At 46.7% G+C, this 26,519-nt stretch overlaps 1 protein-coding gene across 4 annotated transcripts in view; it reads left to right on the top strand.

Moving 5' to 3' along the window:
* The first annotated feature begins 3,019 nt into the window (after positions 1-3,019).
* The window catches only part of Fmnl3 (formin-like 3), a 51,354-nt gene continuing 27,854 nt past the window's right edge, over positions 3,020-26,519 (top strand). For 2 of the 4 annotated variants that reach the window (XM_063263386.1, XM_003752125.6), the window contains exon 1: positions 3,055-3,340. In XM_063263386.1, coding sequence (XP_063119456.1) covers positions 3,215-3,340 — 126 coding nt within the window. In that variant the 5' untranslated portion in view covers positions 3,055-3,214. Of the gene's footprint in view, positions 3,341-26,519 lie in introns of all 4 variants that reach the window. The other 2 variants (NM_001399766.1, XM_039080568.2) reach the window with 2 other exon arrangements.

Raw genomic sequence — 26,519 nt, 5'->3', positions numbered from 1 at the left:
ACGATTCCCCATGCAGCTAGACCCAACCCGCCTTTTGTTCTCTCCCCACACTGTAGCCTTTGGCCCAGTTAAATGTTTTACTGTTGCTCAGCCTCCTACATTCTTTCCTAGTTCATTTCCTCCACTCCACAAGGCCTTTCCCCTTCCTGGTCAACATTCCTTCCATTTCCACGGTTCTTACTTTCCCAGTGTAACTGGGGTCGTCTCTCCAAAGCCTTTCTCTGAAGCTGTCTTCGGCTTCTCAGTGGCACTCTTTGTATACATTCCTATTGCAACATGTATCACACTGTTTTGTGAGCCATAGTTTGGGAGTCTACTACGTTTCTTCCAAACAATGAGCCCCTGGATGAAAGACACCTGTTTATCCCTGTTTGCAACAAATGGACCTTTCTGGCTGACAAAAAGGGTTCATTTGAATGATTGGAGGTAGGTGAGATAGGAAACACGGAATAAACAGGCATTAAGGTTCTGAGATTATTATATATGATTCTTTCAATGCCAGAAGGAAGACAGTGGCTCTGGGTAAGCAGGGAGTTTACAGTGAACAGGGCCACCTGGTGAACCCCAGCAGAGCCTTCGAACCTGTACCTCTGGTAGTTAATCGTGAGCAAGCAAAAGCAAAGTGCTGGTGACTAGGAGGCCACACAGGGATGGAGGCATGTCCCTGGGCATCCTGCCAAGGCCCTCTTTCTGTCACATGCTCCTTGAGTGTCCATGATAAGTGAACAGTGATTTATTTCCCCTCTGGAATGATCGATTTTTGTTCAGTATGAGTCTACAGTTTTATGATTATGTCTCTGCTCTGGAAGGAATTAGGAAAGGGGCTAGAGGGGTGGCACAGCAGTTAAGAGGCTCTGCTTGTCCAGAGGACCTGAGTTCAGTCCCCAACACCCACATCAGGCAGCTTATAACCGCCAGTAACCCCAACTCCGTGGGAGCTTCTGGTTCCTTGGGTATCATCCGTATACACAGAGACACAAACACAAAGTCCAGCAGCCATATGTTTAGGGTAGTGGAGAAGGAAAAGAGGACGCTACAAGTTTGACGGATTTGTCAAAATCAGAAGAGGACCACACAGGGATGAAGAAGGCACGTCGTTAGGCTTCCTGTCATTTTTCTATTTCTGCTCCATGTTTCTTGAGTATCCATGATAAATAAGTATGTTCTTTTTGTGTTATCGTCAATGGTCAGAACAGTGTCCGACATATAATAATCTTTTCAAAAAAACTTTGTTGAATGAACGACTAAAACATTTGGGAGATAACTTGAGAGGTTAGAGCCAGTTTCCTGAATTCTGTGTTACCTTAGAGCCAGTTTCCTGAATTCGGCGTTACCTTCCCAGCTGTTCTTCTTCTGCTGCCGGCTTCATTCTCAGGCAGGCTGGGGCTGACTAGTGATGGATGGTAAGCAAGAATGCTGTAGGTTTACAGTTTAACAAGTCACAAGCCCCAAGGACAGAACCTCTTTTCTGACTCTTCCTTTAAAGCCTTGACTAGTCCTACAGTCAGCTTGGCTTAGGTCAGTTAACAGTCTCTAAAATTGGGCAGTCCTGGGTCCAGTCCTGCTCCTCAGTTGGGGTAAAGTCTAGCTGCACTTCAGCTGAAAACAGGATCTAGTGGTTCTCTAAAAGAAAATGTTGTTCTATCACCAGAAGAAGGGGGACAAAGGCTGACAGAAATGACAGAAGTCCATCACCTCGTCAGGGGTGACAAGCCAGAGCAGAGTGGTTCTTCTCTTTTCATACCAGCCCAATGAACCTGTGCTTGTTGATAATGTCTTAGTTTAAATGCCTCTTTCACCTGTCTCTGTCTGTCTTCACAAAGCCTTCCTCCTCCCTGGATGCCTGTGTCAAATATATCTCCCTCTGAGTCTCTTCTGGATGCAATCCCATCCCTCCTAGTGCCAAGTCCAGGGCCAGGGAAGGGCATGCATGACCTAGATTGGATCTCTTGACCTCTCCGGAAAGCAGGCATTAACACAGCGTGGAGTGCCACAGAGTCTAGAGCATGCAATCTTCCATTCCAGCAGAGCTGGAGGACTGTGTGAAGGACTTAACAAGTTGCTTTCTACCAAACCCAAGCCATTTATTTCCACAGTCTAACCTCCATTCTCCACTGTGCTGTTTGTATGTTTTATTGTTTGCAATGTACAGGAACTTGAGACCTGGAGAAGAGGTTTGTGTAAGGCTCCAGGTTTTTGTAAGGAAAGTTCACAGAAAAGAGACACCATCCTTGTATATAAACCCCACTGTGAGCCAGGTCTGAAATAGACACAAGGTCACAGTAATCATCTTTTTAAAAACGTGCATTCTTTAGGTGTTTTACTTACATATCACACATATCTGTGTGAAGGTGTCCGATCCTCTGGAAATGGAGTTACAGACAGTTGTGAGTATCCCTGTGGTTGCTTGAAATCGAACCCAGGTCCTCTGGAGGGACAGCCAGTGCTCTTAACAGCTGTGTCATCTCCATCCCCAACAGGAATCATTTTTTTCTTTTCTTTCTTTTTTTTTTTTTTTTGGAGCTGGGGACCGAACCCAGGGCCTTGCGCTTCCTAGGCAAGCGCTCTACCACTGAGCTAAATCCCCAACCCCAACAGGAATCATTTTAACCATACTTTCAAGCGCTTATTTCCCTCTCCAGTCGACAGAAGCTCTGAAAGTGGTGTTGTGACTTCTCTAGGGTTACATACACAGCTCTCACGATTACTAACTTATTTTCTGAGGCAGTGTTGCTGTGTAGCTCAGGCTGGTCTCAAATCAAGCAGTCCTCCTGCCGCAGCTTCTGCAGCACTGGAATTACAGAGTCACAGATGGGGGACTCCCTAATGTTCCCATCTCTCCCAACTTAACTTTGCTGTCCGCGCCCTGTATCTACATCCTCCGGCAAGCACAGTGATTGGATGCTCACCAAGGGCCACCAGGGCGCGCTCGCAGCCAGGCGCGAGGCCTCTGAGGGCGGGAGGCTCTGTGATTGGGAGGCGCGGCTGTCAGTTAGCCGTGGGCGGGGCAGTGGGCGGTGGGCGTGGCCTGCATGAATAAGGCGCGCTTCAGCGCGTCGAGCGCTTCGCCACCGCCCGCCGGACTACGAGGCGCCCCCTGAGGGGCGGAGGAATCGGGCCTGGGGAGCGGGCGCTGAGGGAGGAGCCAGGTCGGAGCTGCTGAGGGCCCTGGCGAGGAGGTGGAGGGCTGAGGCCCGGAGGAGGCCCCGCCGCGATGGGCAACCTGGAGAGCACCGACGGCGGCCCGGGCGAGCCGCCCTCAGTCCCGCTGCTGCTGCCGCCCGGCAAGACGCCGATGCCCGAGCCGTGCGAGCTGGAAGAGAGATTCGCCCTAGTGCTGGTGAGACCGGCGCTGCTGCCTTCCCGCCGCCCCCCAACCCCCCGCCGGGTCCCGCCCACCCCCGCAGCCCTGTCTATGCCTGACCGGGCCGGCAGCTCGGAGCGGCCCGTCGGGGGTCGGGGAGGAGGGGTCCCCAAGCCAGGGACCTGCCCGAGGTCCAGACTCCTCCCTCCCCACTTCCCTCAGACTTCCCGGTCCGCTGCCCGAATTCCATTCCCGGGACCTCGCCGGTGGGATGTTTTCGGAAGCTGTTGGGTCCCCAGCCAAAATGAGGCATTTTTCCTTCCGTATGAGAGTGGGTCTCGCGTTCAGACCAGATGTTTCGGGGAGGAAAGAGGGGAGCGGAGAAGGGGCTGGCTGCCCTTGGGGGTGGGGGGTGGGATAAGGAGCGATGCCATTCTACTTATTTCAGAACCGCCTGCAGGCATCCTGCTAAGTTGTAGTGGATTTGCCTAGGCAGAACATGTGGATAAGCCATTTGACTAGGCGTTTTTTTTCCCAATTGAAACAATACACAAACCATCCCGCCTGATTTTTTTCTCCCCCCCACCTCGTTTCATCTTAAGCTTTGGTGACTGGTTTGTGTTCCGTGGCTTGTGGTTCTTTGTAGTCCTCCTGTGGTCTCAAAAGGGATGGTCTTATAAAGACGAACTTTCAGAGGTGATGTTGGGATTTTCCTTTGCTCTGGGGCTCGGACGTTGATGTGAATGAATGGCTCTGAGTAGAGAGGTTAGTAGGTATCACTGAGTTGAAGCTGGACCATGTGTTCACCATGAAGCTTTAGAAAAAGAAATTTGAAACAAGAAAAAGAAATTTGAACGTATGCTAAATACATTCAGATAAATCTGAAAACTTGGGGAAATGGCTTTCAGTTCTCCCCCACAGAGCTCTTAGAAGATAGTAATAATTCTGGTGTATTGTTGGTACAGCCTGAAGGACTGACTTTGCCCGTGAGGAGGGATAAGTTGTAGACTTAGCAGCCTTATTGGATTTCATCTGCCTTGGAAGAGGGAGATTAGATCTGTTGGCAGCAATGGAGCTGTCTAGAGATCCTGGCCTCTGCAATGTGGAGAACCTGACATCAGCTCAATGGCACCAACTTGGACTCAGAGAGTCCAGGATGTTCCAAAGAAGCTTTCCACAGAAAGCAAGAAAGGGTCTCCCCCTTGGCGCTTCCTTCACCTCAGAGCACACCTGGAGGGGATCAGTCATGACTTTCAGCTGTCCCTGGGAAGAAGGCAAAAAAAAAAAAAAAAAAAAAAAAAAAAAAAAAAAAAAAAAAAGGCAAAATGCTTGCACACCTGTGATGTGTCTGCACCACGTCTATACAGAACCTGTTTTAAGGCACTGGGCTGGGTCGGGGCTCCTGGGATCAATGTTCTGAGCAAGTCATCCCAAGCCCTCCAACCTCTGCCTAGATCATGTGTCTGTGCCAGAAAGCCAGGAGTCTGTGGTCTTGACTCAGCGTTGATACAACTTTCCCAGCTAGAGTGTTTTCCGGAGGAGTTGTGGGGGGTGGAACTCCATAAATGCAGCGGGGTTTGGGAAACCCTTGTCTGACAAGAGTAGGCATATCCTCTGACCAGTTATACAGTATAAGATAGTTACCTTCCTCAGATTTCTGCACCTCACACTCCTTTTGGGAAATACAAGTGATCTCAGATCTGAGTCACTCTTGAGACTCAGTTAACATTTACTGAGCATATAGTGCACAGCAGACTCTGCTAAATCTTTGACTTCCACTTTCATTAAATCTGTGGGCACAGTCCCGTGTGCTGTTATTACCCACGTTGGAGAGGAAAGTGGGGTTGGGGGGGATTCATAAGTGACTTAGTGCCAACCGTCTGAGCAGACACTGAAGGAAACTTGAAAGTCTAGAATCTTCTGACCCACTAGCTCTCCCCTAAACAGTCAGTTGCATTGGAGCTGTCAAACTGGGAAAGAAGAAGGAGCAACAAAGGAGCAGCTTGTGGCTTACAGAGAGCTCTTACCCAGTGCTGATGTTGGTCACACACATCAGTTCTCACAGTCCCACCAGGACAGAATCATTGGCTGCAGCTGTGAACAATGCTGTGGTGACCATCCCTTCACTTCATAATTTCCTTAGGATAGAAACTTTACATTGAACCAGATCAATTATAGGTTGTACATTGTTTATTTTCAAAAAAGTTGTTATTACCATGTCTGTGACTATGGGCATGCACCTGTATGTATGGCTTGAGCAGAGGTCAGAAGACAACTTTTGGGAGTCAGTTCTCTCCTTCTACTGCAGGTTCTGGACTTCAACTTGAGTCATTAGGCCATCCCCAACAGGAGCTTCTACCTGCTGAGCTACCTTGCCAGCTCTATAAATTGTTTTTAAGGTCTTAAATACGTTATCTCCACATAATGTGGTACGATGATAGCACATGCCTGGGATCTCTTGTGAAGCTAGGGCAATAGACTTGTAAACTCAAGGCCTGTCTCAGTTATATAGTGATTTACACTATGGCAAAACCAAACCTTCATCCTCCAAAAAAAGTGTCCTCCAAGTGAGGAAAGAGGATTTTCCTCTTGATTGTAAATATATATAGTACATTTGGAAATTACTGAAAGATAGAAAATCATCTCTACTATGGACTAGTAATTTTTTTCCTAGTAAGATTTTTGACACACTTAAATAGATTTTAACAATTAAGGTAAGACCCCCTCAGACTGTCATAAACTGTGTTTTTCTTTTTTCTTTTTTTAGTTTTTCTTTTTTAATTAATTTTTTTATTTCACAAGCATTAATTGTTTTGTCTGCATGTATGTATGTATGTAGAACTGAAGTTACAGACATTTGTACGCTGCCATGTAGGTGGGGTGGTTGGAATTGAACCTGGGTCCTCTGGAAGAATAGCCAAAGTTCTTAACTGCTGAACTATCTCCAGCACCCTCCCCCACCCCCCCTTTTGTTTTGTTTTGTTTTTAGAGACAGGATTTCTCTGTGTAGCCTTGGCTGTCCTGGAACTTGGTCTGTAGACCAGGTTGGCCCTAAACTCACAGAGAAATGCCTGTCTCTGCCTTCTGTGTGCTTCGATTAAGGGCCATGGACCATCACTCCCGGCTGAGTTTTTCTTTATAATTTAACCATTTTCTAACTTTTAAAACACTCTTAGTATCGCGACTTTATGGCTACATAGTACTCCACAATAGAGTAATTGGTTACTATGTTATCTTTTTTTTTTTTTTTTTTGGTTCTTTTTTTTGGAGCTGGGGACCGAACCCAGGGCCTTGCGCTTCCTAGGCAAGCGCTCTACCACTGAGCTAAATCCCCAACCCGTTACTATGTTATCTTGTACTTTTCTTTTAACTCTGTTTTGTTTCCTGATGAATTCCTTATGCACAAATGTTTTTCTTCATCTCTGATTATTGTCCTAGATAGATTTCTACTAGTGGCATTATCGGGCCACAGTTTAAATGTTTTTTCAAGGCCATTGAGATCTATGCTTTTTTTTTTTTTTTTAATCATTTATTTGTATGTGTGCTGTGCTGTGCTTTGTTGTATATATGTGGAGATCAGAGAGTAACTTTCAACTTTCAGGAGTTGGCTTTCTCATTCTACCTCCAGGATTGAACTCTCGGGTCATCTGACTCTGAAGCAAGCACCATAACCCAGTGACCTGTCTTTACCTTCTCTTAAAGTTGTGTCAATGACTCCCTGTCTACTATAATAAATTAGTATCTCATTTTCTCTCCCCATTTCTCCTCTTCCTTTTTCATAGTGCTTGAAATCTAACCCAAAACCTCCTTCATTCTAGACAAGTTCTCTCCCCATTACCCGCATCCCTGGACCATTTTTCTTCCTTCCTTCCTCCATCCATCCACATTCTGAGACAGGAGCTTTCTTCATAACCCCAACAGTCCTGGAACTCACTTATGTGTAGACCAAGCTACATTCAAACTCACAAGAGAATTGCCTGCCTCTACCTCCCGAGTGCTGGGATTAGAAGTGTGTGCCACAAGGTCTGGTCTTGTCTTTATAAACCACTTCTGGATGGTTTAGATTTTTGAGAACTCTTGTCTCTTTGCTAGCTCTTTACTTTGCATTTTCCTGACTATTTTGTCATGTATTTTGGCTGCCTTTGTCTTTTCTTTGTTGGGGTTTTATTGTATGTCCACATGTCTATGTAATATTTTTTTTGTAGTTTCACATTATAAATTTTTTTCACACATGAAAGAGTATAAATAGCTAACTGTTCTGTGAGGATAAAACACTGGGGAGTTCTTGTCCCTTATGCTCTGCAAGGAGAAGCCTCTGGTGCTGGGCCAGCTGGGCCTGCACGTCTCACAGCTGGGCAGCCCAGGTGGCAGTCACAGTCTTGAGAGAACTACCACAGTTGGTGAGCACAGGAACAGACCAAAATAACCAGTCTTCAGTGAAGTGAAAAAAAGAAGCCAAGGTAGAGAGGAAATGAAACCACAGATCTTCCCCTGAGGCTTCTTGGGAAGGCAGGGTCAAGGTCTCCCCTGAGGTCAAGACCAAGGTATTTGCCCCAGAGCTGGCTGTGGTGAACCCATAGGACCCAGTGCTGTCTGCCTGAATAGTGCCTGCTCTGCTAGGCATCTGGCCTCCATTTCGGGGAGACATTTCTTGCATTTGAGCTGAGCTGCAGCAATGACAGGGAGAGGCTGGGGGTTCATTCCCATTTAGAACTACTTTTGAAAAAGAGAAAGACCATTTTCTTTGAAGATAGAGAAGGTGCTGTGGTCACTCCCAGGAGGTCTCTTGTCCCCTCTGGGCATGAGACTTCAGGACTCCCTTTTTTTTTTTTTTCTTTTTTCTATTTTTCGGAGCTGGGGACCGAACCCAGGGCCTTGCGCTTATTAGGCAAGCGCTCTACCACTGAGCTAAATCCCCAACCCTCAGGACTCCCTTTTTGAGCAGCTGTAGATGAAACAGCTTTTAAGGTTCTCTATCTGAGGAAGTGGGATGAGCAGGAGATTCTAGAATGAAGCTGAACTGGGTAGCTAGGATCCCTGAGTTTTCCCTGCTTTCCCTGAGAGGGATGGAGGCATCCCGCTGACTTAGTCCTCCTGGTACCCCTCCCACACCCATGGCTGCCTCTGTCTTCATAGCTTGCCCCATTCTGCCCTCTTCTCCTCTCCCTGCCCTCTCCCGGGTTCTCTCACCACATTTGTCATCTTGCAGTAAAGGTGTGACTTGGGGATTTATGTGTTGGGTAGGAGAGGACCTAGAAAAGCATCCTGTGTTACTGTGCTCACTGGCTGCCAAAACATCTGGGGGGTGGCAGGAAGTGATAGCAGGAAAAATCCCTATGGCAGCAAGGGTGAGGGTGCAGAGCCTCTCAAGTCCTGAACTTCAGTGATCTGTGTAGGCGTGGTTTGTAAAGTTCTCTGTGACACTGAAAAATATTGTAAATAACTTTAAGAACGGTAAAGAGACTGTGCCTGGCTGGGTTCAGGCCTATACCAATTGGGGGTTTAATTCCTGTCTCCATTCTCCTCTGTCTTCTTCTTTTTTTTTTTTTTTTTTTTTTCTTTTTGGAGCTGGGGACCAAACCCAGGGCCCTGCGCTTGCTAGGCAAGCGCTCTACTACTGAGCTAAATCCCCAACCCCTCCTTTGTCTTCTTAGTCACCTCTGACATTCTTCCCGGGCTAGAGTTGTCCTGTTGGTTTTGGCATGAGGTCCCCAGTATGCAGTGACAAGAGAGATCCTTCCTTCCTTCTTTCTTTTCTTTTTTTTCTTTTCTTTTTTTTTGAGACAGGTTAAGCCTCTAACTCAGAGGTCCACCTGTGTTCCCCCACCCCACCCTTGTGCTGGGATTAAAGGTATGCTCGACACCACCTAGCTAGATGTGTACACTTTTCTTCCCATCTTTGGGTCAGTCTAGAAAGGAGACTGTCTCATTCTTCAGTTACCCAGCCCTCTTCTGAAAGCTGGATCAAGTCTGAGACTTGGTTATTTTAAGAGATGGTTATTCCGTTCTAAGAACTGCTTAGACGTCAGACTTTCGCTGTTTCATTTATTATTTCTATCAGTTTCCTTGCAGGGAACCAACCTTCTACATAGTCCCCGTTTCTCATGAAACCATTAAACAAAAAAAAATACACCCCCCACCCCACACACACTCTCGCTGGTTTGAGATTTGCCAGCTCAGACTTAAAGGAAGGCTGTTAATTCTGTAATCCAGTCTTAGGTTCCGATCAGTTTTTGTTTTCTGTTTTTTCATCTGTAAAGACTGTGAACAAATCTTTTTTTTTTTTTTCCTTTTCTATTTTTCGGAGCTGGGGACCGAACCCAGGGCCTTGCGATTGCTAGGCAAACGCTCTACCACTGAGCTAAATCCCCAACCCCTGAACAAATCTTATAGCTTAAAATTTTTAATTAGGGTTGGGGATTTAATTAGGCCCTGGGTTTGGTCCCCAGCTCCGAAAAAAAAATTAATTATATTTCTACTCACTTACTGAGTATATGTGGATACACGTGTGCCACAGTGTGGATCTGGAGGACCAACAGTGCCTTGTGGGAGTCTGTCCTCTCCTCCTGCCATGTGGGTCCCAGGAATTGGACTCAGGTTGTCAGCCTTTGCGGTCACAGGGCTTCCCTGCCCACTAGCCCAATCCCGCAACTGTTCTGAGCCACTTTTGTTCTCTATGATGTAGTGAGGATAAGACTTACTCCATGGCAGTGTTTTAAGGATACTCCTGGATGCTAACATGGTTTTAATTGAGGAAAGGTTGGCCTATGTTGAAGTCTTGGAGAGCAATGAGGTTACTACACTAAGTGCTGCTGTGCTTAGTACAGAAGTCCATGGTTAAACAAAGTGATTAGGTTTGACTCTCATACTGCTGGTCCCAACACTGGGGAGGCCAGCAGGACTACAAAGAGAGGCCTTGTATTTAAATTTTTATTTTAACGGAATAAAAGTCAAGATAGAGCCATCTCTTAATGAACTTCTGCCTTAGAAAAGAGCAGACCTTTTTGTTATTCCTATCTACAGGGTTAGTGCCTGGTTCTTCTGATACACTAGGCTCCACCCTAAACTCTGTCAAAGAAGTTTGGCATATGCATGCTCTATCTCCACTCTGGTCAGTCCAGTAGACCAGCATATAAAAGTCTTATATTTGGGAATGTGTTATTAAGAAATATTTTTGTATGGCTAGGATAGAGCTAAGAGCAGGATCTTTTGTAGCCTAGAACTCCTCCTGATTGTCTGGCTTCTACCTCTCAAATGGCTAGGATTACAGGCATGTAGTACCATGGCTAGCTGAATTTCTAAGTGCATTTGATAGTGCTTCTTTATTTTGTGAATAACAGATCCCTTTGAAAGTCCATTCAACTCCATTGTCCCCTTCTTGTGCATGTTGCATATACAGTGTTTTGAGGGGCTCTGGGTCTGTTCTTGGCTCTCTCAGGAAGTCCTGGTTTTGATTGTGGGAGGAGGGTGAAGAGACCTTAATACTAACAGTGATGGAGTCTGTGGTAAGAGAGAACCCTAGTTCATCAGTGCAGATAAAACAGTGCTCTGGTGGTGGTGACAGCCAAGGCATCCTGTTGAAGTTTGGCCGCTTCCCTTTTAGAGAGAGGTATTCAGCCTCCTTGACACTATTTTACCTTGTTAAGGAGAAGGGGAGAGGGGGGTATACACATTTTTGAGTTAGGGGTCTGTCTAGCCCTCAAATTCTTGGAATGACCAGGTGAGACTAACTGGGTGGGTTTCGAGAAGTCAAGGGGAACCTGTGGCCTCTGCTTTCATAGTTGGGGACAAAATGTAAGTGGTGTCCTATGATTAGAGATCTACTTGATAACAACAGACCTGTACCTCTTGACTGCTTAGAGTATTTTAAAATATTCATAAAATATTCCTTTGAAGAAGATCTTACATCTTTGTGGTCTTTATATTAAAATAGCACTCAGAAGACAGAGGCAGGTGAATCTCCTAATTGGAGCCATCCTGGTCTACATAGGGAGTTCCAGGCTAGCCTGGTCTACATAGGGAGTTCCAGGCTAGCCAGGCTACACAGTGAGAGTGTTTTTAAAATTTTTTTTTCTAAAACAATGCAGATTTGTTTATTTTTGTGTAGAGTCCTCTATCTCCTCTTAGAAATGGCTGTTTTAATACCCACTATGTGGCCTGGACTTAACTTGCTGAAGTTATTCTCATTTATCAGGTATAGGGCGTTCACTGTTACATGGGTGATTTCATTTTCCTTACAGAGGACAGCTCTGTAAAGCTAGTTTACTTGTGTTTTACAGGGGATGAAGGAAAGGCTCAGAGGGCTTAGCCAGGTCTCCACTTAAAGGTCGCTCAGGAAAGCCTCCCTAAAGACATTTCTAGTTGGACTCTTTTTTTAATGCTAAAAGGATTACAGCTTCTCAAGTGATGGATGCTTAGTCTTTGGTTTTCTTTATAGGTTTCAAATCTGTAGAAATTTTTTTTTTGATAAAAATGTGAATAAAACATTAGGCGTGGCGGCATTTGCACCTGCCATCCCAGGATTTAGAAGGCTGAGGCAGGAGGATTGCTGAAGCTTTCTGGCCAGTCTGGGGTACAGAGTAAGACCCTATCTTGAAATAAACATCAAAAAAGGAAAAACAAAAAGCTAGATAAAGCCATGGCTGTTGTTAAAGATAAATTCAGTGCAGATGTTTGGAAAGCTTTTGTCTGGTCATTTTAAAACAGGGGCTTGCTATATAGCCGTGCTTCGCTTGCTTGTGTAAGCCAGGCTGTCCCTATACTCCTGGGCTATCCTCCTGCCTCTCTGTCCAGTGCTGGGGTCCTACAGGCATGAACCACTATGCCTTGTTCTTAGGAGACACATTTTAGGGCTCTGTCAGTATGAAATGCATGCTTCTTTTACCTCAGCCATCTTTATCCTGGGAGGTGTTTCTCCAGAACTGATTACACTTGTGCACAAAGGTCCCCGTCATGGTCACTGTGATCTGTGATGCTGCTTTCTTTTTCTTTTCTTTCCTTTTCTTCTTCCCTCCTACTCCTCCTCCCCCCTCCTCTTCTTCTTCTTCCTCTTCTCCTTTTAAATCAGGAACAACTTGATTCTTCAATTTTCCTAGCTGCTCCAAGCAGATCCTATGAGTACTCTCTGATTTCCTCTTCTTTCTCAATACACGATCCATATGTAATCCCCACCGTCTCAGCTCTAACAATAAGCATCAGTTCTCTACTGCCACTGTCTCCATGCACGCCGGATCAGTCCTGCTTGTCCCACAGTCAGGCAGCCATTTTCCTCTCTCCACAAGGGAGCCAAATTTAAAACGTTAGTCTTTTATCCAGAACATTTCTACGTTGGGGCCTTTGCACAAGCTCTGTCTGCTTGGGGTGCCTTTGGCTGAGTCTTTAAATTGTTCGGTTTACGGGTGCTTCTGCTTTGGGATTGCCATCTACTCCCCTGTCCTGCTTATTATTGTCTACCATAGAATCCTGTTCATCCCTTTGCTGTTTTCATCTTGAAATGATTTACTTAATGACTTATTTATCCTTCCTACACTAACTCCCTGAGGGTGGGAACATCACCTTTGCTTATCGTACAGCCAAACACCTGGTATAGGTAAGTGCCATTTACTGTCTGTGGCTGATGGCAATCTCCAAGACAGGAGTGTGTGCACATTCAAAATAGTAATCTAAAGAGGCAGTTCAGACTGTAATGCTGTATGATAGAGTATGTGCTTACGTGTAAATGTGTAGAGAAAAGGCCTACAGAACCAACTTGTGTTGGCCATCAGGGGAGATCGGATTTCTTAAAAAAATATATTTTTTATATTATGTATTACTGTTTTAAGGAAAATGGAAGACTAAAAATAGAGTTGGAAGGGGAACTTCAACTTTTAATGATGACAATAGAAGTTTCTCTTTACACTGAGTCAAAAGATGAGCAGGAGAGAGAGGGGACACCCGTACACCCATAGGATTGGTAGCTCCTTCCTGCCTGTTGCCTCTCTGTGGGGACCTGGGCAGTGGTTCTCATAAGAGAGATGCCCTTCTGCCCCGAGGCTGCAGCTTAGATTGATGAGAGGCATCCTGGTTCCTCAGACGTGGCAGGTTGTGTATTTTTAGTCTTTTATTTCAGGTCCAGCTGAACCTGCAAGTCTTACTTGGCAGAGCTGCGGTGACACCAGCAAAGGCAGTCGGCCTCAGATCTGACTTCTATGCCGAGCTCTCAGAACCTTGTAGCAACAGCGCTCTCCAGACTCTTGTCTCTTAGGAGAAGGATAACTAATAGTGTTTTTAAATAGTGAAAATGTAATGAATGTGGCCACTTTGGAAAAAGGGACAAATGACATCTAGTGACCTTCCACCCAGGGAATATTCCAAATAACTTTTTCTTTTTTTCTTTTTTTCGGAGCTGGGGACCGAACCCAGGGCCTTCCGCTTGCCAGGCAAGCGCTCTACCACTGAGCTAAATCCCCAACCCCTCCAAATAACTTTTTGATAACATTTATTGGACGGTGATGGACCGCCAGCACCAAGCAGTCACTCGGCACAGACCATCTCGCTCCTTGAGTGTAAAGCAGAGCTTAGGGTTTCTTGTTGTTGTTGTTGTTGTTGTTTTCTTTTCTTTTGTTTTTAGATTTTTGTGCTAAAGCTAAGTGTAGGGTCTCAAGCATGCAAGGCATAAGATCTATCACTAAGCTACAGCCCCAGCCCGAAGCAGTTAATTCTGTTTGGTAGATGGGAAGCCGAGGTCCAGAAAGGTTAAGTGATTCAGGACTAAAGAATTAGTAAGTAGTTAGGATTTGAATCCAAGCATTCTGGCTCCAAAAAGCCAAGTTGTGTTTCTGTTTGTTTTGAAACATGATCTCTCATTGCAGCCCCAGACTAGCCTGGAGCTCGCTGGCCCACACAGGTGTCTTAACTATGCCTCGTCCTCCTGAGTGCTGGGATTATGGCCACAAACCACACTGGCTCCAGAGTCCGCATTCTTACATGCCCCTCTTCCCAGAGCTGACCTCTTGCTTACACGTGGGTGGCACATGCCTGTAATCTCAGTGCTCGGGCGATGGAGGCAGGGGGATCAGTAGTTCAGGGCCAGCCTTATCTATACAACATGTTTGAGGATAACCGGGAATAATGAGAAACTGTCCAAAAAATGTAATTACAAACTAGGAGCCACACTGGGTGTGATGGCATATACACTGGTGGCTTGGAGGCAGGAGGATCAGGTCAAAGTCATCCTGAGCTCCATAGTGAGTTTGTTACAGCTTGGGCTGGATAATGAGTTTAGGGGCAGGCTGGGATACACAGCAAAATCTTATCTTACAAAACCCAACCAAAACCAAAAATAGGATTATGTCTTTGGGAGCAAAGAATAGGTTAAGAGAGCCAAGCAAAGACCTCATTAAGTCTACTCTGTTCAGGTCATTCCTTTCATACACATGGCACTTTCCTGAGTGCGTTAGAGCATGGCAAACATAAATGATGCTACCTGAGCGGAAGAGACAGATGAGCATGGAGAACTGCAGTTTGAACTGAGGGTGACGCCAAGCATGTATTCTCAGGAGTCTGTGAAACATCGTATTTCAAAGTTGACTTTATCCATAAGAGAGTATGGTTTGCCTTGCTCAGTTACATGTTTCTAAGAAACAAAGAGCACTCTTGAGGGCAGAATGTAGCCCAATTGGTGGAGTACTCATTGAGCATGCATGTGGTCCTGTGTTTGATCTATACAGTGAGCATGTAGTGTACTCCTGTGACCTCAGCACTCTGGAGGTTAAGGCAGGAAGATCAAAGGTTCAGAGTTATCTTCACTACATAGTGAGTTCCAGGCAAGCCTGGGCTACACACAATCTTGTCTCCATAGAAAAGAAAACAGAGAAGCCACTCAGAGGGAACTCTTGAGCTACTGAGATGGCAGTCAGTCATTTGTAACCACACAGGAATCAGAGGAGGGCAAGATCAGCCTGGTACAGGAAGGAAGTCAGGCACTGCTTTAAGTCTTGTCTTAAAAGTGACTAGGGTAGTGCAGAGGAGAGAAGGCTGCTCCACACAGAAGAGCGAGCAGGTTGTGGGGAAGAGCTGCAAGGGGCCTTAGGGAGGAGAGGGGTCTGCTTACAGAGGAATGAGTGAGCTTGGATCAGGATGGATCTTTAGTCCACAGAGAGTTCTGCCTGAAGATTTACTGATGCTCGAAAAGGCTCCGCGGAGGCCCTGCTGCCTAATCTTTCATCAGGGAATAGAGATTAGAGATTAGTTGGTAAGTGGTCCCTGACCGTTCATGAGTTTGCTCATTAAAAGTTGAATGGTTGGAATATGTGAGAAATAAACATTTAATCCTCAGAGGTTAGAGAAGCAGAATAAGTTTGAATAAAACTGGATTGGAAATGGTCCCACACGTTACACTTGAACCGTATGGAGAGTTTATAGTCCAAACTTTAAACTCATTTCCTTTTCCAACTCTTTCTTGTCTTCTTTACAGGTGGAAGGGCATCTTGTCCTAAGGCATTTGTGTTATTATGAGTGCTTGGGTTGGGGAGATGGCTCAGTTGGTAAAATGCTTAGGGCCTGGGTTGGATCTATAGCATGTAAAAAGCTGGGCAGGGTGTTCATGTGCCAGTGATCCGGTGCTGGGTGCAAGAGGACCCTTGCCTGGGTCTTGCTGTGAAGCTAGGGTTGCAGAGTCCACGAGCTCCAGTTGAGTGAGGGACCCTGTGTGAAAGATTAAGGTGGGGAGCCATTGCAGAAGACAGCCAGTGCCAGCCTCTGGCCTCCACGGTCAAGCTCGCGCATGTGCATAGGCACACATGGGTACCGACATACATGCTTTGACTATGATAGACTCCACAAGCATTTCACTGCATCACGATGCTGTTACCCTCTGGCTGCCTACCCTTTGGTAGTGAGGTACATGCTGTATTTGGGGAGGCAGGGGTGAGCTAAGGCCCTACCCGGGGTCACGCTGGACCACTTTGCCTTCATCTGTACTGCCATCACTGCAGTTGGCCTTCAGCTCTTGCGTGCTCTGTTTTAATGAACATGGTGGTTTCCTTGCTTGAGTCTTGCATGACCTGTGTTCTCCATCCATCATCATAGCCGCATGCTAACCTCTGAGGTTTGTTGGGAGTAGCTTTCTTGGAATAATGAAATTCAGGAACTAGGGAACAACTGCACGTTCAGGGAACTGAATGCAGATTGGTTGAAAGAGATCCTAAAGAGGTCTGAAAGCCACCAAAGGTGCTCAGGACCCAGACCACGTGGGATCATATAGTAAGAATTTGAATATGTATGGGGACAGGTTTCAGGCTTCATAGTGTTGGGTTCACTGTGGCTGCTGGGAGAGTTCTAGAGCCTGTCCTGCCCAGGGCAGCAGCCTGCCTGAGGGCCAGGTTCCCCTCTAGGCTCTGCCAGAGAGGGATGGCCCTCTTTATCTATCATTTCAGGTTTGACTGGTGCTCAGCCCTTGACTGCTGTATTTGCCCTCGGGCCAAAAGGGCAGTGTCTCTGCTAGGCTGGCCCCAGAGTTTGGCGTGCCTATCCATGGCCTGGGCCTATAATTTGGTGGGTTGGCTGGTTACAAAAATAAAAAGTATGACCTATAACTAAAGCTGAGTGGATTCACTGAAGAGGGAGCTTTTAATTTGCCTGGGCTGTACTTACTGGAGAAGCAAGTCTCCTCCCCAGGCATAGCTCCAGGTCCTTCTTTAGTACCTTCTGTAGGGCCCAGTTAGGGCTTGTGCATAGCAGTGAGATGTGGGGGACTTTCAGGGAGGGACTTGGAGGGGATCTTGGGATTCAACAATAGGCTTGATTTGGTTTCTTAGAAAACATTCAGTCTTGTCTCTCACATTTGTTTCTGCTATTTGTATCAACATCCATCTGTTCATTCAACAATATTGAACATGTTTGTATTTGGGCCATTAGTGAGTAAGAGAAACAAAGACATTGGCCTCAGCACTCACATTGCTGTTTAGAGAACAGTATAAATGTACAAGTATATAAAATAGTGTTGGTGCCACGGAAAACCGGAGATGGAGAGTAATGGGGACGATGTTTCACAAGCTCCGTGTTTTCTGCGACTGAAGTAGAAGAAATGGGTGAGAAGGTGAAATCTAGATTCCAGCCCCTGAAGGTGCCTCTGAGGCAGAGGCTGCCACTGACAGCAGCCAGCCTGGGTGGAGAGCAGGGGCTCCTAGTCCCAGGTGGGCCCCAGTCAGAGCCTGTGGTTGTCTTTTCCTGGCTCCAAGCGTAGTGTCAACTGTCTGCAGGGCTGGCAGGGTGCTGATTAGCTGTCAGTAGATGCTGGCTTTCTCAGAATCTCTCAAGGCTGATTCTCAAGGATTTCTGAAGTGACTGTTCTGAGCAGAGGAGAGATGTAAGGGTGGGCCTGGGAAACGGCCACAGAGGGCACAGTGGCTTCTAGAACTGAGGGGGTTTGTTTGTTTTCAAAGACAGGGTTTCTCTGCAGCCCTGGCTGGCCTGGAACTCACACAGGTCTACCTGCTTCTGCCTCCTGAGTGCTGGGGTTAAAGGCGTGCATGCACCACTATTGCCCCACTTGGATTTGAACCCTAATGTTACTGTCTATTATCTGTGACCTTGGCCAGTTCTCAGCTCCCTTGAACCTCAGCTTTTCTCCCTGTATAATAAGAATAATATTTCTTACCCTCTGGGGATTTTATAAGGGTTAAGTGACATGGTTAAAGGATCCGAGGCAGTGTCTGGCATACTGGAGTGTTCAATAATAAGGATTTTTTGAGTCAAGAGTTCATATGTCCTGATGATCACAAACTTCCTAAGCAGACCAGGATGAGCCCGAGTCTCTGACTTCCCACTTCTATCTTCCGAGCACTGGGGTCACAGGGACGCTCTTGCAGAGGACCTGGGTTCAATTCCCAACACTCACATAGCAGCTCACAACCATCCGTAACTCCAGCTCTAGGGCATTTGATACCGTCTTCTGACGTCCATGAACACCGGGCGCCCGCATGGTGCAACACACATGCACAGAGAAAGCATTCATACAAGAACATTCTAAAACAGAAAAGAAGTGCGAGTTACTACTCATGGGTAGAGACTGTGTTTTCTGTACTTCTAAAGTACAGAATCACTGAAGTACACACCACAGTTGTCACTTTGCTGCCTGATGCTAGACTAATCATGACTTATCCATAGGCTTCAGAGACTCCAAGGACCAGGTAAGTAACCCCTGAGTGCACAGTGTTTCTGGTGCAGCCTGGAAGGGTCACCACACACAGGCCTTCTGAGACTGAGAAGTGTGCTCTGAATGGATTCTGGCTTGTTATCTGGATTCATTCTGTGGGCTAGATACACACCTCTTTCTCCTCAGTGCAAGCCTTGGGGATGATACCCTAGGATGGATGAACCAGAAGATGTACAGCGGGGAAAGAGCCCTTTGTGCTGGACAGACTTCTTGTTTGTGGTCGTAGTTTTGTTTTTACCTCTCCTGAGCGCGAGCTTCACACAAGACTCAGAAGCGCAGGTCCTTGGCAGGTCGGGCTTGGTGAGTCCTGTTCTTTGAGAAGGGCTCACGTCCATATGCAAGTTGTATTCGGGTGCATCTGGTATGAGTTCTAGATTAATGCTCTAGCAGCGGCTTCTAATTGCTTCCTTTGGGCTTTTTAATTACTGCTGGCATGGTTGGTGACTAAGGAACTAAGAATCTCCTGTACATTTATAGAGCAACAGGCTCTGATATGTTCCCAAAGTATTTATCAGTCATTTCCCCAAAATATCCATGTTAAAAGTTGTGAACATAACCTGGATGTGAGGGGTGGCCAGCTGAGGAGCATCAGGCGGCATCTGGCCTCTGGCTGACTCCTCCTAAGAGCTGTAAGGAAGTGGTCTAGTACCTGTTGCTCTGGATACTCAGAGATGGGAGGGGGGATGCCATAGCCACACGGCCACTGCCACTCTTCCCTGCCTGTTTTCAAAGCAAGGCTGTGAAGATTCCTTTCAGTTTCCTTCAGGGACTCTGAGGCAGTGAGCTGAAGATGACAGTGCCACCTAGCTGGCCTAGACATAGGAACAGGGACGTCTCAGCCATCAAAGGCTCAGCAGGCATTTATTGAGGGCTTAGACCTGTGTTAATTGCCATAGGACTAAAGATGACTAAGACTGTACAGTGTCTACCCCGGGAGCTCAGGCTGGAGGGAGAGCCAAACTCACCAATCGTGTAATTAGAGTGTGTAGTTAGGGGAGGTTTTGGTGCAGATTGGCTGGAAACATGAGTCTAGCGCTGGGAAACATTGGCTGCAGGAGAAAAATCTGTTGGCTAATGTGCTAATGGGATTTGGACAGAGTCTAGGGTAGAGAAAGCTCTCTCTAGAGAGAGGGGACAGAGCATGATGTGCTCCGATATTCTTTTCAGGGCAGCTCACTGCTGTTGTGTAGTGCAGGCTGAGAGCAATGGGAATGAAGCCGTGGATGTCATGTGGAAGGAACTGTACCTAATGCTTTTTCCAAGAGGAGTGTCACAGGCAGATTTTGAGTTGCGTGTAGGTCAGTCCCATGGGAAGAAGTCAGCAATGAGGGGTAGCTGAGTACTATCTGATGATGGTAGGAGGCACAGTGGGACCCACAGGACAGATTAAATCCTCAGGACTGATTAAGTTTGACACTGGGAGCGTGGAGTCGAGACCATGAAAACTCAGGATGGCACCTGAGGTTTCTAGCCTGCTGGGTTAGTTAAGGGGAAGTTTCTTTAGCTGAACACAGGAGAGCAACCTGAGAGTGCTAAGTGACCTGTCTGAGGCGTGTGAAGGCTCAGAACCAGACGTGGGGGAGAGGGGGGAAGCCTGGAGATTTGCTGGTGGAGCTCAAAAGGTACTGGGGACAGACTGTATATTTGAGGGTCACTATTGTACTGGTCAGGTCAGACCTGACAGTTTATATTCTCACAGCCCAGCCCTTGGCAACTGGGAGGGAATCGCAGAGGACTTAGTGTTCCAGGAAGCAAAGCAGGAAGAAGAGAGGGGGCTGAAGAGAATGATTGACAGAGATGAGCCCTCAGGTGGACCTGGAGGAAGTCAGAAACAGCTGGGAAAGTGAGGGATTTGAGGTATACCAGGAATGCTGCAGATCTGGTGACATCTTCCCCTAATCTCTACAGATAACCAAACTGTGACCTGACAAGCTGAGTGGAATCCCAGATTTCCTGGCTCTTCTGATAGCACGGCAGCTTAGTCAGTGCTTCTGTCCTCCCTGTCTGGTAAATCCCTGGGTAGCACATGTGAAGCTGCTCCAGGAGACATCGGACTCACCCCTGGATTGGCTGTTGGGCCACATCATATCCCTGATTTGCAGATGGGAAAGCAGGCACAGAAAACTGATAACTTTCTTAGTATCTCATGACAAATATTTTAAAACAAATGACCCAGATTCATGATCCTAGTCAGAGTCTCCTGACCAAGATTCAAATCTGAGTCATCTCTTGCTCCCAAAACCTGGGCTGTTTTTGTTTTGTTTTCAGGCAAGGTCTCACGGCCAGTTCCTGGCTCACAGAGATCTGCTTGCTTCTGCCGCCTAAGGGCTAGGATTAAAGGTGTGTGCCAGCATGCTTAGCGAAGCCTGTGCTGGTATCCACACTACTTTGTAAAGTTTGAGTTGTTACTTGGCTGTAAAGCCATGCCCTGTCTAAGAGGACAGTGTCTTTCTTTTGTTCCGCATAGTAACTTACTGAGCTGCTTTGAAGGTCGGGTATCTTTTTGCACTGCCTGGCTCGGCTGCTTTCACTCAGTCTTGCTAGGTGAGGAAGCGTGGTTTAGAGATCAAAGCTGTCGGACAGATCTAATGGGACCGTCCTGAATTAGAAGTGGAGTTCCCCGTCCTCCTTCATCAGAGCTCATGGCAGGACATGGTAGAAAGCCCTGTATGTTGGGAACTACATATCTGGGCTTCAATTTGGGTTCTAGTACTTTCCCTCCCCCCCCCCTAATTTTTTTCTTCTTTTTGGGGATGTGGGTGGTGATGGCGGTGGTTCAAGACAGGGTTTCTCTGTAGCCCTGGCTGTCCTAGAGCCCTCTGTAGACCAGGGTGGCCTCCAACTTACAGAGATCCACCTGCCTCTGTCTCCATTTCCTGAGTGTTGGAGTTAAAGGCATGCACCATCGCGCCCGCTGGTTCTGTTACCTTGTAGGTGCCCTGAGCCAATCGGTCTCCAGTTCTTACTGGGTTACGGGGATGGAGCATTGGCTGCAGGCTTGCTGAGGGCAGGCAGTGGTACAGTCTGAGGCACGGGCTAGTCGTGAAACGCTTGGTACTACATTCCTTCTAATCCTGACCTCGAGTCAGTATGCCACGCGGGGTGCCTCACACCTCCATGAGGTCTCACTGTGTAGTCCTGCTTGGCCAGGAACTTGCTATGTAGACCAGGCCCCAAACTTAACACATCCACCTGCCTCTGCCTCCCTAGTGCTAGGATTAGAGATCTATGTCACCACATGTAGCCAAAAGCTACTCAGGGTCTCCTTGTTTATTTTTAAAGTGTCCCATTTGCATTTAAAAGTTTTCATGCAGATGGTTGTTTGTGTGTCTGTGCATCGTGTGCTTCCTTAATACCTGTAGGCGCCAGATGAGGGCATCAGCTTGACTGAGACTGGAGTTACACATGGTTATAAGTCTGTATGTGGATGCTGGGAGTTGAACCTGTGTCCCCTGGCAGAGCAGCCAGTGCTCTAACCACCAAGGCCTCTTGGCAGGCCCTGCCCCCAGGGTTTCTTTAGATCATAGGGAAGGAACTCTTATTAGGCCAAATACAGGGAGGTATTCTCATCTAGTTGGCTGTTCCGGTGAAATTCAGAAACACTGGAACGGCTAAAATAAAATGGGGTGTGGGTGGCTGTGACCTCTGTCAAGCTGTGGCCTTGAAGGTGACAGGCAGCATTGGAAGACTGCTCAGAGGTTAAGAGTAGCCTGAGTTCATTATAGTCTCTCCCAAAGAGAGTAGAAGCTGGAAGCCAGTGTGGACATGCCTCATTAAGAGCCATTCAAAAAGCAGGGAAAGACAGAGGACTTGGAATGCCTCTTCCTGGCTCAAGTGACATGTGACAGACGTGCCTGGGTTGGGCCTCATTTTACCCTTCTGTAAAGCAAGAGTCATGCCCTCCCACATGTGCTTAGAAGTAGGAAGGGATTCATTAAGTTTTATGGTTGGATAATAAGCTCCTGGATTTATTATGAGACTCCTGGAAAGTCAGAGCTGGGCCAAGGCAAGTGCACTGGATGCTGGAGTGCTGCCTCCCTTCTGTCAGCCTCTCCTGCCTGATGGACAACCCACAGGCTCTGCTAAGTTTTCTTCTGCACATGCCACATGGCATGTTTCTACGCTAAGTCCACACCCTCATGCAGTGTACAGTCCACTTCAGGGAATCATGCAAACGGCGAGCAATGAGTAACCGAGGAAGACTTTTTTCTCTATGAAATCTTATAATTATAAAGGGATTAGCGAAGTGCCTGGTGCCTGGCCCAGAGTAGATGTTTATAAACTGCAGCTTCCCCTCTCTTTGTAAATGTACAAGAGTTTTTGCAAAGCAGACATTTTCTGGGCTGGTGAGATGGCTCTGTGGGTAGAAGACCTGCATTTGATCCCTGGAACACACACGGTAGAGAGAGAGAGAACAGAGAGCCGTCCTGATTTACACACACATGCACATGCACACTTGCCCACAATAAAGAAGTAACGACGTGTGTTCAGCCTTGCACAGTGTGGTGTACAAGGCACTTAGGTGTTGAAAGGAAGATTGAGGCTCCACGGGAGCTGTCACCTGTAGCCTCCTGCTGCCCTCTATGTTCAGCTCCACGGTGTTCTTTGACATCGCTGTAGCTGACAAGTCCTTGGGCAGTGTCTCCTTTGAACTGTTGGTAGCCAAAGTTCCAAAGACAAGAAAACTTTATGTTCTGAGCCCTAAATACAAAGAACTCGATTACAAGGGTCTCACTTTTTATAGAATGAGCCCAGGTTCGTGTGTCTGGGTCCACCTCACACTCTAGTGGCTATAAGTCCATTTACGGGAGAAATTTAGTTTGAAAATGTCTTTCTGAAGCATGCAGGCCCTGGCATCTTGCTCATGGAAAATGCTGGACCAATGCTAATAGTTGTTGGTCTCCTCCCCTGTTAAGACTTAGTGGTTGGGGCTGGAGAGATGGCTCAGAGGTTAAGAGCACTGACTGTTCTTCCAGAGGTCCTGAGTTCAATTCCCAGTAACTACATGGTGGCTCACAACCATCTGTAATGGGATCCAATGCCCTCTTCTGGTGTGTCTGAAGACAGTGACAATGTACTCACATTCATGAAATAAATAATTAAAAAAAAAAAAAGACTGTTTGAATGGCAAAGCTTATGATCTCTGGGAGGGGGAAGGAAGCCATGATGCTCATGGAAGGCATGCAATGCTTTGGGTCCAGTTACAGCAAGAAGACAGCAATTGCTAACATTGGACAGCTCTGTCTGACACATTTGATATGTCAACTACTAGAACAGTTGAAAATGAGTCTAACTAAAATTAATGATTTCGACTCATTCGATTCATTAGACACATTTGACATGTGTCAGACATGTCATTCTTTTCCAGAGCTCTGGAGAGAAATCCTCCACCCCACCTACTTGAGATATCTTGTTGCTTTGTTTTATGTGTGTGGTTTTGCTTTGTTTATTTGTTTGTTTGCTTGTTTTTTGAGACAGCCTATATTTTGTAGCCTTTACTGTCTGGGAACTTGCTATATGGATCGGGCTGGCCTTGAACTCACAGAGATCTGTGTCCTTCTCAAGTGCTGTGACAGACTTGCACCCCGTACCCCGGCCTCTTCATTGTAGTTCTTTAGGCTCCACATTTTCCTTAGTCCTCTTTAAGCAGATGGATTGTGAAGTTCATGATTATGAATGAAAACTAAGAAAAAAATGTTTGAACATAATTGCTAACAGGTAATAAACCCTGCAGAAGCTCCGAGGAATAGCATACAGAGTTGGTGGTGGTGGGAGAGTTCATAAGGACAATTATAATTACCCAGATCAGCCCTGAAGGGGCACACAGTTTAGAACGGTGAGTAAGAGCGCTAAGGCACTTCCTTGTCTCCCAGCAGGTGTTATGTAGGATAAAGTTCAGGATTTGGGGTCAGATCTAGACTGCAGATCTGGCCCTTTCGAGTATTTGCTTTGTGACCCCAGGCAAGTTCCACCGCCCCCTTTTAGCCTTACCTATAAAACAAAGCAATCCCTATTGCGCAGGGCTATGGTGAAAGTTAGGTGAAGTGATCCACACAGCGCTCATGACAAGTTCCTCTCTGAACGTCAGCTTTGGTCATTATTACTATGGTGATTTAATGGTAGCAGTGTCCTACTTGCTTCCCTAGGAGCTCCTGGGCTCTTCTGTTGTTGGACTGTTTGCTGCCCACAGTGATTGATTTCCCAGCACACACTATCAACCACAGGCCCACTTGTGGACGAGGCCTTGTTACAGTACATTGTTCTTCCACACATCTACTGATATACATCCTCACCTAGGGTGTGACCATCTTCTCTAATACTTTGCCTGACCCCCTCCTACTTCATGTTTAGTACAGAATCCTGAAACTTTTTTCCCAGTAATCCCTGCTTGCTCCCTTATCTAATTAGATGCTATCTCTCAGGGATCCCTTGGGCAAGATCTGCCTCTTCTCAGCAGAGCCAGCCACAGCTCTCGCTAGTTTTCTGGTCGACCTTGCCTCAGGATATAGGCTTGGCATAGATAGTAATCACTCCTTGTTTATTCCACTATTCCCAGATTCTAGGGTAGTCCTTGGGTGTATAGATTTATGGGTAAATGTTGGAATTAAAAGCCTGAGCAAAGTTTGCATTATGTGTAATGTTTTCTACGTGGGTTCTTACATAGATGCTTAAATATGCTAACTTACTTCCCCAGTCGCCAAGGCAGTTCTTGAAGGGCGGCACTATCCCCATCTCCATTCTACGGGAAGAGATTGGGTCTTGCAGACATGAAATTCTTTTCCCAAGGACACTCAAGCAGTAAGTGGGGGAGCATTGTGTCTCCAGGAGTGTCAGTGAGACGCATCAGGATGTTTATTGAATGTTTGAGAAAGATGGAGGAACATTCATCACAAGTCACAACTGTGACCACATTTCAAAAGAATGAATGTGTGGAGACTGTTGGGAGCCTCTCTCTTAGGGGGTCTGCTAAAGGAGGCAGGGTCTGTCCTGCTGTGAACTGGAGAAAGGGGTGAGGCCAGGGTGTCAGGGAGGAGGACACATGGTGGCAAGAGGAGAGAGGAGCATATCCTTGCAGAATTGAAATTTGCTTACTCTTCACCGAGTTGTTGGTGACTCCTGTGCTCTAGCAGGCTATAAAAGCGGTGACTCTGGTTAAAGAGAAGGGAAGGGATGGGAATAGGCTTAGTCAGGACTTGAACTGAGACTCTGAATGAGACCCAGGAGCTTACTGAGGGAAACCTGGCCTAAACAGAAAGTTAGTTGAGCTGTAACAACCACCACCACAACCACACATGTAGATGTAGGTGAGTGCCCAGAAGTCCCAGGGACATTGGTGAAGTACTAAGAGTGTTTTCTGTCCTTGGTAATGAGGGGAGAGGGGCAGGGCCGAACAAGAAACCTTGAGGGGCTTGGTGGAGGGGTAGGCATCAATCACTGTGCCTTCGAGGCTCAGGAGAGGCAAATGCTCTGCTTCCAGGAAATTCCTGTAAACAGATAAACAGGAAGCGAACCAGAAGGTAGGAATGTGTGGAATACGTTCAGATTCCACTAATGGCCCATGGCATCAGTAACAGGTGTTTTCTTTCCTATCCTCCCCAGCCCATCTGTCTCGTCCTTCTTTGAGCTATTCTTGCTGAATTTCCCTGACTGCCCTTGAATGCACAGTCCTCCTGCCTCATTATCCCAAGTAGCTGGGATTACAGGTGTGACCTGATGGCAGTGACAACAGCAGTGGCTACTTTCTTTCTTCAGTCCTCGGGTTTGTACCTAGAGCCCGTGAGTGCGTACCGGGCAAGCGCTCCACCACAGCACAGCATCCTCTGCCCTGGGGATCTCTTTGTTGTTTTATTATATAGACTTCAGTCTCAAGTCGCCCCTCTGGGTTCAAAATAACTGCCAAAGTTCAGCCGTAGTCTTTGTGTTTCAGAGGACAGAGGAAAGCATCTGCTTCATCTCTTTAATGCTGCTTCTCAGGGCTTGGTACCCTGCTTTTACATTCCGCAGGGTCAGGGAGCCATA

This window comes from Rattus norvegicus, chromosome 7 (assembly GCF_036323735.1).
Source record: "Rattus norvegicus strain BN/NHsdMcwi chromosome 7, GRCr8, whole genome shotgun sequence".
NCBI classification, from domain to species: domain Eukaryota; kingdom Metazoa; phylum Chordata; class Mammalia; order Rodentia; family Muridae; genus Rattus; species Rattus norvegicus.
The sequence above is the reverse complement of the archived record's forward strand: the minus strand, read 5'-3'. Positions and strand labels throughout refer to the sequence as shown.